General features: G+C 47.8%; 1 protein-coding gene across 1 annotated transcript; it reads left to right on the forward strand.

The window, feature by feature from the left end:
* The first annotated feature begins 3,360 nt into the window (after positions 1-3,360).
* Positions 3,361-16,152, forward strand: LOC142417063 (somatomedin-B and thrombospondin type-1 domain-containing protein-like). The gene is made up of 5 exons (XM_075517378.1): positions 3,361-3,659; positions 7,194-7,388; positions 8,334-8,412; positions 10,232-10,408; positions 15,191-16,152. Exons 1-5 carry the CDS (start codon positions 3,431-3,433, stop codon positions 15,306-15,308), a joined length of 798 nt encoding a protein of 265 aa, XP_075373493.1. The 5' UTR covers positions 3,361-3,430; the 3' UTR covers positions 15,309-16,152.
* The last annotated feature ends 1,660 nt before the right edge of the window (positions 16,153-17,812 follow it).

Consider the following 17,812-nt stretch of genomic DNA (forward strand, 5'->3'; position numbering starts at 1 on the left):
TCTGTGCTTCCCTGCTGATATTTAAAAGCTGAGAACAAAGTTGCTGTGTGCAACTGGAATTCCTTCCGTGCTCCTCTATGCCCAGGAGGACATAGTCTGTTTAGGACCACGTGTGCTAAAACTCTCACCAGCAAAGCCTGGAAAAGTGTGCCCTTGCATACTCTCAGCTCTGGGCATGAGATAGGAAAGGCAGCAAACCACAGGACAGACTCTGCTGCAGAAATTGATTTTCAAGTTGGTACCTGTTCACAGCAGTGGAAGTGTAGGTGGAAATACTGACCTTTGCCTTCTTTTGGAGAAGTATTGTTGCCATTGCTGTTGATTTGCATCATGCTCTGGAAAGCTCGTGTGAACTGGTGGTGCTTCTTGCTGAAACATAATGAACAAGCAGAGCATCCCTTGTGATAGCCTTGGAGAAGGGTTTGAATGAGCTGGCAGCCAGCTCCCTGTGGCCTTCACATATCTGTAGAAATCAGCTGCAAGAAATCAGATCACTTGGTTGGCTTCTTTCCTTCTATGCTTTTACAGACTTGGCTGTGACAATGGAAAGTAAAATCAGACACTCTAAACCAGAACCATTTTTTTTTGTCCTGCATGCTGATAGCTCTGCTAGTTTCCTTATTGCTGGAACACACAAGAATCCAAGTCCTGCACAAGGGACATAAAGTGCAAGGGGCTGTACAAACACAGAACAAAGAAAATATTGCTATCCTAATGCATTTGCAATGTACATATAAACTATCAGGTGATGGGGCATAGAGACACAGGGGCGAACACTTGGGAATAGGGTAAATGCTATGTAAAAACCTGGTAAATCCTATCCAGGCTACATAATCATAATCCTTTTTTTTGTGGGAAAGTTATGGCAAAATAAAGTCTAAAGAAGAGGCTGGTATTGGACAGCATTGCCCATTCCACAGATGGGTGGATCAGCCTGTGGTGCAGGCAGGGACACTGATTAACTACCCAGAATGAAAGTGAGAGTAAGCTTCCCTTTGTCCCTTGGAAGGGACATTCCATCTGCAACGTCCTCCCGCCCCTCAGAGTTAAGGAAGGGAGCAGGAGGGCCTCTGGGAACTGGGTCAGTGGCAGCTCCAGCACAGTGCAGCTTAATTAAGCAAAGGAAAATGAGTGAGAAGGCAGGAACCCTGCGTGACTAGCAGGGAAAGCAGCTGGGTTTGAACAAGCAGATATAGTTGCATTTCCACGTGTCCTAATGAGCTGCCTCTTGATGTTCCCCATAGGTTGGAAGGCACAATCTCCACTGCCAAGGACAGCCCTGCAAGCTGTTCTGCTCCTGAACCTCTCCTTGTAAGATGGACTAGCCACATTTCCTTTCTGTAAAGTACGCTTGCTTGGCTCCAATATTCCTCATAGGGCCAACAGTCCCACTTTTAGACTCAGCAATTGTCTTGCAAGAAATCTGTTGCTGGGCTGATTGGCTTGGGCCATGTTTTCCTTGGCTTCTTTTACATTACCATTTTTGGAGCCTGTCAGGGGAAAAAAAACCCCAAACCCTAAAAAATCCCCTAGGGCTATGTCAAACCAGAACAAGGGAGAGCTGCTTTCAGACTGGGAGTGGGAGATAAGCAACAAAGCTTGCTCCCAAGAGCAAGGTGGGGGTGGATTGAATATAAACCCTACTGATATGTCTGGACCCAGATCCAATTTTCCTAATAGCGCAGGGTCAGTTAAAATTGCAATCTTTACGTGGACGCATTGCTTTCTAAAGCTAATATTCATTCAGTCAGTTTTCTGTGTCTCAGAATAACGTGAATGTGTTCCTCCTACCCCAACAATTGTTGGCAAGGGGACTTGGAGCATGGCAGCATCAGTGCTGGCAACAGAAACACCTGGGAAGTGTTCTCTGTTACTGCCCCTCAGTTAATTGCGCAAGAGCCGCACAAGCCTCTGGCTTGTGTTGACTAATTAGCTGAGTAATGCAATCTCGTTTTGAATGTTCTTCCTCTTCTAGATCAAGAATGAGACATACATTGATTAAATGACTTAGTCGCGTGGTCACATAGTGAGTGACTCATTGGCAGAGGCAGGAATTAACACCTGGTATCGTTAAATTCCTGCTTCCTAGACCTCATGGACTCTTATTTCTGGTGCTCTTCTCTTTCCTCTCCTGGCCTTTTTGCCTCTTGCCCACTGCAGGATTTGTTACATGTGCGATTTCCAAGGTGACAATATCTGAGTGCTGCCAAGAAAATGAGACATCTGTCCTTTGCTACAGGCATCTATAGACATACAAAGAACCTGAAATTCCTTTTATTTCTCATCTTTTTTGGGACATTCTACCACGTTATGCCTGAGCCGGTGCAGTGCCAGGTCTCTGCTCCCATGCCTCCAGCATTGCACATGTTGAAGGTGTTAGCCTGTCCTCTAATACTAATTTTCTGTTTTTCTAGAAGCATCTTTGCTGCAGTCTCCCTGAAGTGGGAACACTCTGCCCATACCCACTGTTAGTACAATAGCATAACCAGTCGCAAAAAATCAGTGGGTGGGTTTTATAAATCCCAGTTCAGTATTCAGCAAGGTATAACATCTGTTGTGATCAATATTTTAGAGCAAGTCTGTTTGATAAAAAGTTACAGTAAGGCCTTTAGCTTCCTCCTGAATAGCTAAATAATTCACAGGAGTGGCTCTAATCACTTTAAGCTTCTTGCGTTTGAAAGTAAGCAGAAAATTCAGCGTAATTCTGTAGAGGGGCAGTATAGCCAGCTGGATCGTGTTTCTTACAAGCTGCTGTACTGAGAACGAAGTACTTTCAGGTTTTTAATGGCTCCCGAGGTATGCTGGAGTCAAATCTGGCAAAAAACGGTCTCTTACCATTTGTTTTTGATAACAATCTTTTTGATAATTTGGCTGGTAAGTGCCAGCAGTCAGTTCAGAAATTACATGCTCTAGTTTTAGAAGTCTGCAGAAATGGAACTGTTGGATGCATGGACGTCATGAGATGCCACGAAGGTTAGGGCAAAGAAACATTACGGCAGCGTCAGGGAAATGGAGGATATTTGTGTAAAGGATAACCGTTGCTGTGGCCCTGGGTGAGCTGTGCAGCCCCCAGCGCGGGCAGCCCAGGCGCTGCCCCGGCATACCTGCCCGTGCCAGGCGGTCGGGAGCGGCTCTGCCCGGGATGGGCACGCCGGCGACACCGAGCGGCCCCGGGACGGGGCCGCCGCCGCCGCCGCCGCCGCCGCCGCCGCCGCAGCAGCGCCCCAGCCCCGCCGTCCGGGCTGGCGGCACCGGGCTCCGCCCGGCCCGCCCCGCCGCCTATCCGCCGGTCGGCGGCGGGGCCGGGGCGCGGGGGAGGCGGGCCGGCTCCTTCCCCCTCAGCGCCCACTCCCGGCGCCTTTAAGCCGGCAGCCGGCCCGGGCTGCGGGGAGCGAAGGTCGGCGGAGGCGCCGCGCCGCACCGCGCCGCCATGGCGGGGTGTCCCCGCTGGGCCGCCGTGCTGCCGCTGCTGCTGCTGCCGGCCCTGCCCCGCCGCGCCGCCGCCGGCTGCGCCGCCCGGGGTCTGTGCTGCCCCGGCCGCGACCCGGCCTGCCTCGGCGCCGGCTGGCGGCCCGACGGCTCCCACGGGCCCTGCTACTGCGACCAGGCGTGCGCCCGCACCCTCGACTGCTGCCACGACTACGCCGAGGCCTGCCCAGGTGAGTGGCCGGCGGGGCCGCGGCTGCTCCCGGGTGCGGCTGTCCCCGCCGCCTCCCGAGCTGGCCGGCACCTGCCGGCCCTCGGGGCTCCGGCTGCCTGGCTGCGTTTAAAAGCGCCGCCGGGCTCCGCTTTGCTCGTGGGAAAAGCGAGAGGGCGCAGACGGGGATGCGGGTGGCCGAAGGAGGGGTGCTGCGGAGACCCTTCGCTCCCCACCTCGGTTGTGGTTCTCAGAGATGCTGGGGTCCCCCTGGAGCAGCCAGCTGGCAGGGCACGTCAGGATGCCGCGTGTTTGTACAGGACAGAAATGTGAAACGGGACGTTTCCGGACTGAGTCAGAATCCCCCAATCCCTTTCCCTCCTGTGGGTGGAATTACTATGGATGGGATCAATTCTGCTGCTCCTGTTAGTCGGTGCTTCCCTGCAAAAGGCATCGACGGCTGCAGTGCATGGCCGCAGCTCCGGCATTTGATCAGGCGAGAGCCTCGAGCACAGTGCCTGTGCCGCTGAGTGCCGGGGTCCCCGGGCAGCGCTGCCTTCCCAGGGAGCAGGGCAGCACTCCCTCCATAAACATCTTCTGCTAAAGCGCAGATGTGAATTAAGGAGATAAGTTACTTCAGTGAGTGATGCAATCGCATATTCCCTTCCCACAAACAGCATCCTCAAGGAGTCTTACCCAGTCACATAATGCCTTTTTTTTAAACCTGCATAGCTGTGCCTTAGCAGAGTTTTGCTCTAGGCAGGTGGGCAGACATTCCCATGATTTAATTGCCTTTTTCCTTTCAACAGAGAGCTGGAAAATGGGTGGGAAATAAGTTCATTCCAAAGTGATTTAAACAAGCTGTGTCTGTGAACGAGGACAGGCTGGTGGGTCTGGAGACGGACAACTCCTGAGCGCAGCAGAGAGCAGCGAGCATAAAAGTGGATCCCACGGGATCCCATACGCCTGAGGCAGGGCACCCCAGGTCTGCAGGGAGGGTGCGCCTTGGCTGTCCTGCTCTTGGGGCCGTCAGGGGAGGGGTGTGTTGGCTGGTGCTGGGTGCCCCAGTGCCCTTGATGTCTGAACACGGTTGGGCCGTTGGGTGCTCCTTCAGCACCGCTGCGTCTGAATCCTGCTGCTCTCGGCAGTCATCTGGGATGACTGGGATAGACAGGAACCCCTCGCGTCTGTTCTTCATAGTACAGAAGAGTAATAAGACAAATGCGTTTGCAGGCCCTCGTTACGCACCGTGAGGGGATAGCGCGGGCAGCCGCTGCTCCCGTTCTGTGCTGGCACCTGGCAGCGGTGCCGGGGTCGCAGCTGCAGCCCCTGCTGCCAGCCCGGCGGGGCCCGGCGCTGCGCTCTCCCAGCCCGGTGCCATCCTGTGGCTCGCCGGAGGAATAACAGCACCCTGCTCACGGCGAGAAAGCTGGTTTTGGGCAGGATGGGATATTTCGGCATTCTTTCTTGCGATTCATTTGTGCTGGGTGTAAGGGACCCAGTTCTGCTTTGACTTGTGTTGCCTTCGTAGCCTGGCCTTTTTTCAGTAGTTTTCTTTCTCCCACCGCTAAAAAGCTGCTTTATCAAACTGACTTGTAAAGCAAAATATTAAGGCAAAGGCATTAATATCTGACACCAAACAAAACTGAAGAGAGCAGAATATTCCAAATAAATCAGATGCACAAAAGGATTATAACGTTGGGTAGCCTACAATCCAATGCACAGGCTTTTTTTGTTGTGCATTGCTGCATATATGAAATGTCTCAATTACTTAGATAATTGATCCAATTCCTAATCTTTGAATAGGTTTAAAAAGCTGATTGTGGTGACTTTAGACAACGAAGAAAAGCAATGGCGTTTGAAAGACCTTCGTAAAGTTTCTGAAGACAAGGGCAGTTTCAAATGAGATTAATGCAGTAATTAGGGGTTACCTGTGTTCCACGGGAGAATAAATTGAAGTATCAGCCTGAGCTGCTCAGAAAGGCTGGGATTTGCAATAGCATTTAGCAGCTTGTGCCCCAATGAAATCAGTGGGACTCAGGCTTTTGAATGCCTTTGTAAAACAGAGTGCAGATATCTGTTACTGTAAGGTGCTGAGCATAGGGACTCTTAATGGATGTGAATGGGCTCATCCGCATCTTTACATTGAGTGATAGATTAGTAGTGGAGCTGGACTCAGAACTGAGGAATTCCTTGTGCCTGAGCTCAGCCTCATGGGTCAAATGTTTCTGTCCTTGAGTAGTTTGCCTCCTCAGTACCCACAGGGACTTTGGTGGAAGGCAGCTTGCAAGTGCAGCGCTTCTCTTAGCGTATGTGAGGTGGTGCGTGCTGGCCTTTAGCTGGTCACTGTGTGCATGAGGCACCCAGTGGCTGAACCAGCAAGGTAGGAAACCTGATGAGATGCGTATTCACTGGTACGACCTACGTTTCATGTCCTTGGAAGTGCTGGTGTGGTGTATTGTCATACGCTGGCCCAGCTCATTCACAAGGCACAGAAATGGAAGGAGAGGGACTGTAGCCCCCTGTAGCCATGTGTGTGGGGAAAAAATAATACATGAGTCTAGGCTGACCTGCAAGTGTTTTTCTCCAAAGGTATTGTTCTTGATGGTTTGGTTGTGTTGTTTAAGTACAACTGATCAAGTATATCATGGGCTATGGTTCCAGGTTGCCTTTGAGAGAGACCAGCCAGCAAGTTGAATGCTCTTGTGCTCGAATGATTCCTGTGTTATTCTTGATAGTTCTTTCCAAAGATTCAATCCTATGAAACTCAGCTATGGGCATGCTCATGGGGAAGAGATCACAAAAGGGGATATGTGACACAGGGAATGGTACCAGTGTGTTTCAGACTGAATGGATGGGATGTTGAATGCTGAAGGAAGACATTTCTCTAGCTGCATGGAGGCCAAAGCTTAGGAGTTTAGCACTGTGGATACTAGGTGAGAGCAAGTAGGGATGCTCAATGATGTGAAGATTTTTGAAGCATTACTTAGTGCAGGTTCCCAAAATATAAAGTCACGAGTCACATCCTCAGAATATTTTGGGATTGATTCCAACACATACAAAGTGGAAGCCATTGTATTTCCTTTTGATTCTTGAACTCAACTCCAGCCTGCCATGCGATGGTCCAAACTCCATGGCTGGTCATCATTTGCTGTGTGACATCTCACAGGAGAAGTCAGTAAGATTTCAGGCTTTACCTAGGGTCTACAACACCCTCCCTTTCCTCCTGCTCTTTATCCTGCTCTTCCCCTATCACTCAATTTGACCTCGTCTAATTTTAAAACTTTTCTCAGTTCATCCAGTGCAGGTCCCAGTTTGCAGGGGAGGCTTGCAGTGGTGTAGGAGAGGGAGGTGACTGGCCCCATGTAGACTAGCCTGGATGGCTGGAGCTTCTGTGCAGGTAATTTCCTGGGAGCAGAGCTACTGGGAACTGCCCAACACAACTGTGGGACAGGTGTGAAATAAGGAGGGTTGTACTGAGCTATGTCTGGAGAAGGCACGTCACTGGCATCATTTCTGTAACCTTCCACATCCCTGTCTGTTACTCTTCCTCCAGTTATCCCCTGTGTCGTATCTCAGTGGAGTGTCTGGAGTGGCTGTGCAGAGCCTTGCAAGACAACGTATCGTGTTCGGAGGAGGCACGTCATCCAGGAGCCCAGGAACGGAGGAGAGGCATGCCCTCCTCTGGAGGAGAGAGCTGGCTGTGTGGAGTACTGGACTCAGCAAGGAACAGAGTGCAAACAGTCCCTGAGTAAGTCCACTGAAAATGTAAGTGGCTGGGTAATCGGGGGGAGGACTCTTGTCTGGGTCAGCAGAGCAGCAGATCTTCCTTTACTGTATTTGAAAAGAGTTGTTTTCAGACAGCAGCATGTTTGCTCTGGGCCTGTCTGGTGTAATTGAGAACTGAGCTCTTCACACAGGGGCTTAGAGATCTCCTTCCCGGGACACTATTTGAAAGTAGTGCCTGCCGTTTGCTGTGATCTGCAGTGTTTCAAAAGTGAAATACTACAGGCCTCTTGTGATCTCACTTACAGAAGCGTAAATCTCTGGCGATTTTGATAGAGGTGGTAGATTTATGCCTGTTTAAAACTTCTGTAAGTGGGTGTTGAGCACTTTTTTTTTCTTTTTCTTTTTTTTTTTTTTATGAGTCATCTGCAAAAAGTCATGAAGAAGCAATACCCATCAAAGGCAAGGTATGACTTCTCTGCACTGGAGCAGAGTGCAGGCAGAGGAGACCTCCAACTAGTTTCTGGAGAAAAAGCCTGATTTCAGTTTGTTCAAATCAACTTTTCATGACATACGTTTACTGATTTTTAGAAGAACTGATTGTCATTTTTGCTGGTATTTTGGGGTCAAAATCTGTCCAGTCTGGATGTTGGCTACAACTGACTTCTTCAAACCTGTTGAGAGTTGGTATTAAGTTAATATTGCCTCCCCCGTCTGTCTTTTGGGTGTGCCTGATAAGTAGGCTTACTCTGCTCAGGCAAAAATCTGGCAACAATACAGATTTTCCTTTCAGTGGAATGGTTGATGGTCACAGATAACATGAAAATACGAAGTTAGAATTGTTTTTCTCTCCTGCTGAAGATAAAACCGTATGACATTAAAGTCCCATCTTTACTGTTTTGCAGACGTAAATAGCCTTAGTGCAGTATTGCCACTTACGCTATGTACTCTTTCTCTTTGATATACACAGTCCCAGCATTAATAACAACAGGAGGGTTTGGAAAAGCGAGGAAAAAAAGAGCTGCAGCTGATGGCAATGAAAGAGCAGGGTAAGTTGGAGGCTCGGCACAGGGGCTCAGTCATATTCCACCTTCAATGTCTCTTTGGTTGCAGTTTTGGGCCCAGTTTTTTGCTGATCAGAATCGGCGTTTCCCAGTAGAAGTGCAGCACTTCACTAGAGCAGGGCACTGCTCTCCCCTCAGCGACAGCAGTGTCTGCAGTGCATCTGAAGGTTGTGGGTCTGCCTGATGTAAGGCCACTACAAGACTGAAATTCAGCTTTTTGTTCATGGCATCGCTGCTGTTTAAGGTTGTGCCATCAAAAAGCCAAAGACCATTCACTTCAGCTCTTCCCAATGTGGAATCTGGTGCAGTTTGCACTTTTTTACATAAATGGGGTAAATTCTCAGGGGGCAGAGTTTGCTATCTTGTTGCATGGGAAGCACATCCCCCTCCCATTTCAGTCCCCCTTGGCTGTAACACTGCCTGTTTTCCCCTGCAGCACTGCTGCACAGCGCAGGTACAGGCAGGGTTGTGCGGAAAGCTCTGTTGCATTTTACCTTCTGAGACACAGCCATCTCTGTGTGTGCTGCTCTGCCTGCGGGCTGGTGCCTCAAACACAGGGGAGCTGGCCTCAGCCTTCCCAGTCCTCTTCTCTCCCAGTTGGGGTCATCGCTAGCAGCGACACAGTGCTGATGGGAAAGGTTATCTTCCACCCTGTAACCCCTCGTACACAGCTTTGCGTACACAGCGTACACAGCTAGCTATTCCCCAGAGGTTCTTATTGCAGTCCCTGGCTGTTTCGTGTTGAGAGCTGCCATTCCTGTAAACACTGTGTGGAGTTCCCAGAGCTGCTCTTGCAGCATGAAGCAGCCATGCACTTGTTGATTTATTTCCCCACATGCTGTTGTACATGCAAGTATTTCCATAGCGCGTGGGTGCATCCATCCCCCTCACTTAAGCGTCTGAAGGAAAGAGCATCTGTTCACCCTCAGCTTCCATTGGACTCCTCATTAGTTGAGCCTTCTCCCTGTAAAATTAAAAAATGTGAGCACAGCTCTATTGCACACGTATTTATCCTTGCTCTCTTTCCCTCAGAGAGGACAAGGAAGCAAACTGCTCACATGGTTCAGTGTGCTACTTGAAGGTGTTTGGAAATCCCCCTGATGACTGATACAGAACCAGTCTAGACTAGAACCCAATTCTCTGCTGTGTTTATAGATGGTTACTGAACTTCCTTGGTTTTCCCCTCCAAACAAGGCCAGTTCTTTTGGGCTTTCCTCTCAGGTTAGGTTAAAATCAGAAGCACAGAAAAGTCTGAGCAGGGCAGAAGTGCTGTGTCAATCTGGTAGTCCTCCCACTGAGATATGACAACCTCGCTCTGTCTCTTAGGAGGGAGATCATCACAAGGAAAACCTTTACAGACCGAATCTTAGCTCCTGTCGCAAGTTGCTTTACAAAACCCATTATAAGTAACTGAGAACAGATGATAGAGGAAGTGTGGTTCAGCAAATAGATACCAGGCTTGGAATCAGAAGACCTGTCTGTTGGTTTTTTTGGCTTCAGTCAAATGCTTGACCAATCTGTGTCTCTATTTGTAAAAACAAATGCCAGTAATACCTGATATTTTTTGATACGTCCGTTGAAAACACCAGCAGAGTAGTTTTATTCCCCATTTATCCTTGTCAAAATGCAGGTACACCACATGTTGTGGTTTTTATGACCTTGGGGGTTTGTGTGGGTTTTGTTTGTTTTTTTTGTTTTTCTTAATTAGCGATCTATGGTCACGCAGTTTAGTCTGGCTCTTCCAGTCTTGTGGAGGGCTCTAATCTGGTTATTGAGCTAACCTACTCGGTTATTTCGGTTGCAGGTACTGTGTTGAATTCCAGCTTGTGGCCATCACGCCGGGCTGCTTGCAGAGCCACCACCCGTATACTCACTGGATGCAGTATCTCAGGGAGGGCCACACCATCTGCGTGGAGTGTCAGCATCCGGCTTTAGACTCCAGAAGTCTACATTGTTATGGGGATGGCAGTGGAAGCAAAAAGTAAGAGTTTTAGCTTTTATTTTCATGTTGAATTTTTCATTCTTCTCCCTTGATCTTCTTGTCCCAGTTTTATAATGCGCTGCACGCAGCTCTCTGGAGCACTCTAAATATATTAGCTGGTCTTTGTTGCATACCATGAGTTTCTTGCAGAGATGAAATGACCTGGTGAAGCTCACGTATTAAACCAGTAGCAGAGCCAGGACTGAGTACCTGCACTTAGTCTTCTAAATCTCACTGACTTTTAAGTGGCACAGTTGTGGAGTTTTTTTGTTTTAAAGACTCTCCAGCCATGCTTCTAAGGTTAACAGTCCTGTCAGATGTCAAATAAAACCAAATGTGTTTCTGATTTTTAAGCACTGGGGATTTTGTTTCTACAGGTGACATTTTATGAGTATTTCTGGCAAGCGTCAGCTGGCTTAGGGCTTGGGGTATGTGCTGGCACCTGAGGTTGGATGGAAGTAGTGTTAAATCTTTGCACTTTCAGCATCCTTTCCCTGGAAAGCTGAAGAAGCTTTGGGGCGATTGATGGGGACCACCCAGGTTGTACAAATTGGGCAGACTCCAGCAAAGATGAAGGGAATGGCTCGAAGCTGCGAAACACGTGTGGCAGAGCCGGCAGCAGAGGAGTCCTGGCTCCCAAGCCTCTGCTGTGGTCACTGGAGGCACAGCTTCTGCACTGCTTTTGTGCTGATACTCTTAACCCCATTGTTAGTTTATTAAAGGCATCCTCTGAAACTGGTAGCAGCCCTGCCTGAGAAAATCATTGCCCATCGGTGCTGGGCAGGGGTATTTTTAAAACTTATATAAATGTTGAAATAAGCAGGTTAATTTGAATTAGAAACTCTAAACTAGGATTGTCAGGCCTCAAGCACACAATCTATTGCACTACCAAGACTGCCAATAACGGCCTTTTTAGGCAGGGTTTTTCTCAGGCTTTTGGTAAGAGGAAGTCACGTTAGAGTCTTTTCCTTCCCTGCCTCAGCTTGTTATGTACAAAGGTTCCAAAAGCTTTTAGATAAAGAAGAAAAAAATCTTAACTGGTGTGGCCAGGAGTAGCTCTTACCTGCGTTTAGCATGTAAATGATTATAAAAGCTTACAATAATGTTATTTTACTAAAACCCTGGAGCCAGACAGGAACATCAGATTAAGAGAAATAAAAAATATATTCAGGAATTAATTTCCTCATTGGGCTGCAAAAGGGGGGGGCATTTTCATTTGCTTGATCTGGTGAACAGCACTGTATGTGGAATGGAAGCACAAAGAAAATGAGACTGTGTCCTTCAGGAATGATGATCTGATCATCAGGTGTTGGCAGGCTGAAGGCTGGAGAGGGGTAGTGATAATGGAGTTGGGGTGAATGGTGACTGGTTCACTGAAGTTGGGAATCAGCCCACGTCTCAGCAGATGGTTTAAGTCCATCCCAATTGAGCAGAGCCTAGAAATTGTTCCCAGAGTCTTGCTGGAGGTCTGTAAGATGAACTGGTGGGTCCATTTCATTACCGACATGTGAGAGCCAGCAGGGAAGCCAACTTTTAACACAGTGAACTTTTTTTTACCCCTTTGGCATTACTGCCTACAATGTCAAATGACGTCATGTCTGTGGCTTTTTCTAGGCAGGTATGAGCTCTCTATGTGTGTGCCAAGCTGAGGTACTGTGTGCGTTCACTTGGGTTCATTGCCAGGGTGGTAACACAGGCTTGGAGGACAGGCTGGGCTGGGCTGGGCTGGCCTGAGCAGTGGACAAAGCTCCTGTCTACAAAAGGCAATGGAGATGCACTTTAAGCCTCCTTGAACCAGCAGTGCTGGGCAGCTTTGTCAGAGATGAATGTGTGACTGGCAGGTGGAACATGAATGATGTCTCTGGTCTGCAGCTTCCTCGTCCTCTGTGTGTGTGTGTGTGATGCCTCCCTTACATTTCACGGGGATCGTTCAGATAACTCCCACACATCCCCTAGGCAGGTAACCTCCAGGGCATGGTCTAGCGTTCTTTATCACTATTTGACCTTACAGTGGTGGGTCAAGGAGATTGTTGTACAGGGCTGGGTATCTTGCTTGATTTTCTTGATACCAACATCTCAAGTGCAAGTATTTACTATAAGTATTCTCTATATGAACAGAGCTATCCCCTAATTTGTTTCCAGAAATAATAGACTTTTTTTACCAGGTTGCATGGAGGAAAAAACTGACCTCCGTGATCTCTGAGAAGAAATTGGACTGTTGGTGGGGACAGCCATTGAGTGGGATGAGGGAAATGTCTGTGAAAAGGCTTCTGCCTTCCCTTCTGTTAGAGTAAGTGGCCATACCTGAGCATGCAGTCTTGCAAGGGAGCAGTGCTCTGAGGGGGTCGCATGGTGAGCTCCTCAGGCTGGGATTCGCTGGCCAGATGTGAAGGGCATAAATGTGATGCTTGTAAAGAAAGGTGGAAGAAGATGGGAAGGCAACTGCTGCCCTGAGAAAGAGGATGGTGGGAGGCCAAAGCTGATGCCAGAGCCTAGGATGCAGCATGTGTCGAGTTTGCCTAGATCTGCTCCCAAGTCTCTGGCTGCATACTCAGTTCACCCTCATTTTGAGTTTTTGCCAGTGTAACTGCCGGGAGACGTGGACGGTTTGTAGTAACCTCAGAGCGGTGGTTACGCCAGCTGACCTGTGCCGTCGTGCGCTGGCCTGGGTCTCGGGGGCTGCTGGCTGAGGCTGTGTGGGGAAGCATGCACAGCTGCTGCTGTTCCACCCACGCCATGCCTGCGCTTTGCTTCTCGCCCTGTCAGTTCGGCAGCTTGTTGCCAGCGTTTAGTTCCCCGAGATATTGTTCCAAGAGTGACTCTCAGGAAGGAAAACATCTGACAGAGTTTAAAATAAACTCAGCAATGCTGGTATATTTTGATGAGTATTTCCTAATTATCTTCTTGTGTCTAAGTGGAGTCTGGCTTATAAATGCTTCAAGTTAAAGAGAGATGCTTGTTATCTGTGCCTTCCACCTGTCTCCCACTCTGTAGAAGATGCCAGTTCATTTTAACCCCTGTTATGCAAGCTCAGGAGGTTTCCCAGAGTCCTTGGTTTATGGCCAGATCTGTGGCCATCAGGTGAGGATAGCTAGGATAACCTAGCTTGCATTGGCTTCTTTCTTCTAGAAGGTTTTGAGATAAACAAGGCAGAGCATCGAGCCAGGAAACTGATCTGTTAATTTTGGATCATCTTCTGAAAGATCTACAAATCAAGCACAGACTTGACATCTGTGAAATTGTTACTCAGCCAGTGTCTAGGAGGATCAGCTGCTCTTCATCATCTGGAGCAAGATGTGGCGGTTGTAGCACATAAATGTCCAAATTGCAGCAGTTTATGCCCATGCTCATGGGGCGGAGGGAGAGAGAGGATGGACGGTCTTGATTTATAGCAAAGTCAGTATCTGCCTTCCCACCAGCAGGACGAGAGTAAGCAAGTTTAGCTTATGTGTTTAAGGAGTAAAGCCTTTTAAAGGTAAAGCTGCATCCCAGAGTTTTGAAGGGTATGAGACTGCTCTGTGCGCAGCCTGCTTTATCTGGGATCTTAATCCTGTGCAGATTCTGGTATTTTGAAATGACCTCAAGACAAAAGAAAAATACGGTGAGCCTTTTCCAACCACATGGGATGCATAAAACCCTGCTTTGGAGCATGACGTCTCATTAAACCAAGGGCAGGGTTATCTTTGTGGAGCTAGAGCAATAATTCCAGTTTCCACAGAACTATAAAACAAGCAGAAGGCAGGGGGCTGTTGGACTATTCTGTGGGCAGCTCTCTGCACAGGGCAAGAGTTGATCCAGTTGTGGTATTTGTACTTCTCCAGAGGTCAGGGCTGGGACACACTGATGTGAGGAATTCCCTTAAACCACTGAATGCTAAAATCTGGGAAGGGGCACAGTGCTATAGCAAAATTTCAGTTTCTGTGGCCGTTAGGCCAGCGTTGCTTGTGCGGCCACTGGTTGTGAAAAACGGCCTGTGGGTCTGCTTGGTTGTTTTAATAGGATATTTCTCTGTTCAGTTCTGGTCAATGTATGGATGGACTGCCTGGGAGAAAAGGGGTGGGTGGTTGGTTGGTTGGTTTTTTGTCCTCTACTTCAGAGGCCTGTGAGTAACTTTGTTCCAACGCTTGTGAGTCTGGTACCTCCAGCCAGCTGCCATCCAGAAGCCATGTTAGTGTGTAGCTCTTAGCAAGGTGGAAAAGCTTAGGCAAGCGTTCCACTAACGTTATCCAGAGACGCTCGTGTCCCTGCACCTGCTCACACAGACGTGCGCTGTGTATTGCGTGCGAGGTATTTATTCAGCATCTCGATGGCTATGGGTGGCGATAGAGCTCTGCCTGCTGAGAGGGAGCATGGTGTTATAAAGAAAAATGGAGAAAGAGGTGTTTTGCCCGCTTTGCAACCTGTCAAGTGTTTCGGTACAGGAGTTATGGGGATGTCGGTGTGCTTTGTGAGTTGTTACATGCAATGCTGGGCACCTCGAGGGAATGTTTCTGTGAATCCTTTTGGACTTGATATCTACAGTGTGTGCTGCTCTGGGTTCTTCCAGTCCAGTGTTCCTGACTGATTGTGGCTTTACTTCACACTGTTACAATTCTATGGGGGTCACCGTGGTTGCTTCTTCTTTACAGCAGTAGAAAGGCAGAATTGCGTCCATGGCGTGAAAATCAATATTAGCAAACTAAACGGGATTTACAGGGTGATTTAAGCCCTCATTGTACAAGTGACCTCCCTGCAGCGGAGGTGCAGCACATTACCTTTCTCCCTCTTATGATTGTGTTTCAGGAATCAGCTGTTGCACTGGCAGGCGGTAGGGAACCCTCGATGCAAGGGAACCTGGAAGAGAATTCGCCAGCTGGACACTTGCTCCTGTCCTTCTGTTCACAGCTTCTTGTTCATCTAACTTCTCCTGACAGTCCCAGCAAGCGAGCGCTGTGATGGCGTGTCTGGCACAAACGTGCGGCAGCAGTAGTAACCACAACCAAAACAATGACTTCTCCGTGCCAGAGGCTATGCCACTTGAACTTGTCAAAGAGGTTGCTGTCTGCACTGGGGCGTCCTGAATCCTCTCTGTCCGTGTGTACTCCTCGATTTCCAAAGACATCAGGCTGGCTGTGAAGTGCCAGCCTCTTTCTGCACATCCATTCCTGCTGCCTCTTCTGACCGAGAGAGGGCTGTCTGACCCCAATGACTTCTTGCAAATTCCCCCTTTCTTGAGAGGAACGAGAATCCACCAAGTAAGAAATCAGACAAAAAAAGACCATATGAACCCAGGTTTATTTACTATTTTTCCAAAGTCTCAATGAAGAATCAACAATGGAAAATATATTAACTCAAGTGCCTTCTTTTCATGGCACTTCTTTGTGAATGCTTCTTGCTTGTGCTTATATCTTTTCCTTTTGTTTTCACCCTCCCTGGTCTCATCATTTCATATTGATCCTCAGTCTTACAGAGGGTTGATCTTGCACTGCTGAGATAATGGCAAAACTTAGAAATGAGCCTGTTCAAATCTGTGAGAATAGAAGGTACCAGGGATAAATGGGCCCTTGGACTTCAGGTTTCAAGGAGCATCTCCGAGTTGCCCAAAAATGCAGTGCAGTCCTGGGGCTCTAAATAGGAAGTCATCCCAGCTGTACCAGGAGGGCTAGCTATAGCCTTGTATTTTCTACTGGAAAATATTGGAAATATTTTTTTATAATATGCTGATTTGTATTCATACTTTTCTATAAATGAAAATAAAGGAGACTGGAGACGTTCTCCCAGTGTGTGTCTATTGATTAATCTGTGTCGTGCCATTTCTTTAGTGCCTGAACCTGCCTAATTTGTTCCAGCCAATCTTGCCGCTGACTCGTCTGCTCCAGCAGGTAAGACTGGAGGAAAAGTCGCTGCTGTCCTGTTCTACTCAGGATTTACAGGTGGAAGTCCAGCACAATGACCTACCACTGTGCAGAAATGGATGTGATGTATCTTTTAATATACACATAGTTCTGAATCTGCTTGCATAAAGTTACAGAAAGGACTTGTGGCAGAGCACTGCAGTGACGAGCGTCTAGCTAATTAAACTTGTCAAAACCCAGGTGAGTGACTGGGGGTGGCTCCAGAAGAGAGTTTTAATGCTCAAGTCCAACTCCAGTCTAGATTTACATCATGAAACCCATCTAGTGACCATGTTGAGGGTCTTTCATGAGAATATTAAAGGGCACTGTGGATACATGCTTGAGATGCTTAGAGGAGTATGTGTAGTACGGCACTGAGAAGCCTGAGAGCGCATGATGCCTCTTGGCCAGTACAGTAGGGATTTGAGAGCAAGGCTCTGCTTTTCATTGTATGTTACAAGCTGTCTCTGTGGATTAATGATTCACAGTGGGGTGATCTCATCCTGGAGTAGCAAGATTTAAAAACAAAAAAGAAGAAAAAAAAAAAAAGGCTTGTGCTTCACTGTCTGACATAATCTGTAACTAACTTGTGGCCTGCTCAGGAGCACTCGCTGGTTTGGGAGCAGAGGGATGCGATCCTCTGAGGGGTGGCTTGGGAATAAATAACTAGACTACATGATTTCAATTTTTGCAGTGAGGAATTTCTATCAAGCTGGAAGCCAGTTTCTTTTTCTTGGTGGAGATAGGTAATCATAGCAGCATTTAATCATTGGAACATTTTCTTTGTCCTGCAGAAGCCCCGTATTGGGCCACAGGACTGTAAAGGGGCGGATGGTCATTTCAGGAACAGAATGGAGCCAGCTATTGGAAACATGTTTCATTTTCAAAATCTACCCAAACTTTGGGCAACATGAATCCCTGCTCTTACCAGCTGCTTTCAGATTTGAGTACTGAAGCTATAAAGGATGCAATATTTGCTTAATAACGCTTAAAAAACTTCTTCCAAAAGTTGCATTCACCCCAATGCCCCTCTCCTACAACATCAGAGCCAGTTGGGTAGGAAAAGACTGTATTGCAAAGTTACAAATGATAGTGTCAAGTGTGAAAAGCTTTCATTCTAATCAATGAAACAATGTGGCACCTTAAAGCACCTTAATTGCAATCCCTTTAATTTACTGAGTACTTAAGCATTCACTATACTATATTTGTGTGTAAGACACTTAATAAATTGTCATAGTACTTGCTGTCAAATATTTAATCCTGACATTAATCTGTTTTGTTGTGAACCTTTCAGGAAATGGTGATTGGCACCTGCCATGAGTAAATGGTGTGGAACACCCTCCCTGACCCCAGCCTTTGTTGAAAGTAGTCGACTACCCTCCTGCTTCAGTGTCTTGAGAATAAGTGAGCCTTAAGAGAGGTTCTTTTGATAATACTTCGTCCTATTCTGGCAGACACTGTAGGAAACTCTAGCCAGTTTCGATATAAATTTGATGTGTAGGAAGTTTGCAGAATCAGTCTCTTAAGCGAG

The sequence above is a fragment of the Mycteria americana genome, chromosome 14, assembly GCF_035582795.1.
Source record: "Mycteria americana isolate JAX WOST 10 ecotype Jacksonville Zoo and Gardens chromosome 14, USCA_MyAme_1.0, whole genome shotgun sequence".
In the NCBI taxonomy this organism is placed as follows: domain Eukaryota; kingdom Metazoa; phylum Chordata; class Aves; order Ciconiiformes; family Ciconiidae; genus Mycteria; species Mycteria americana.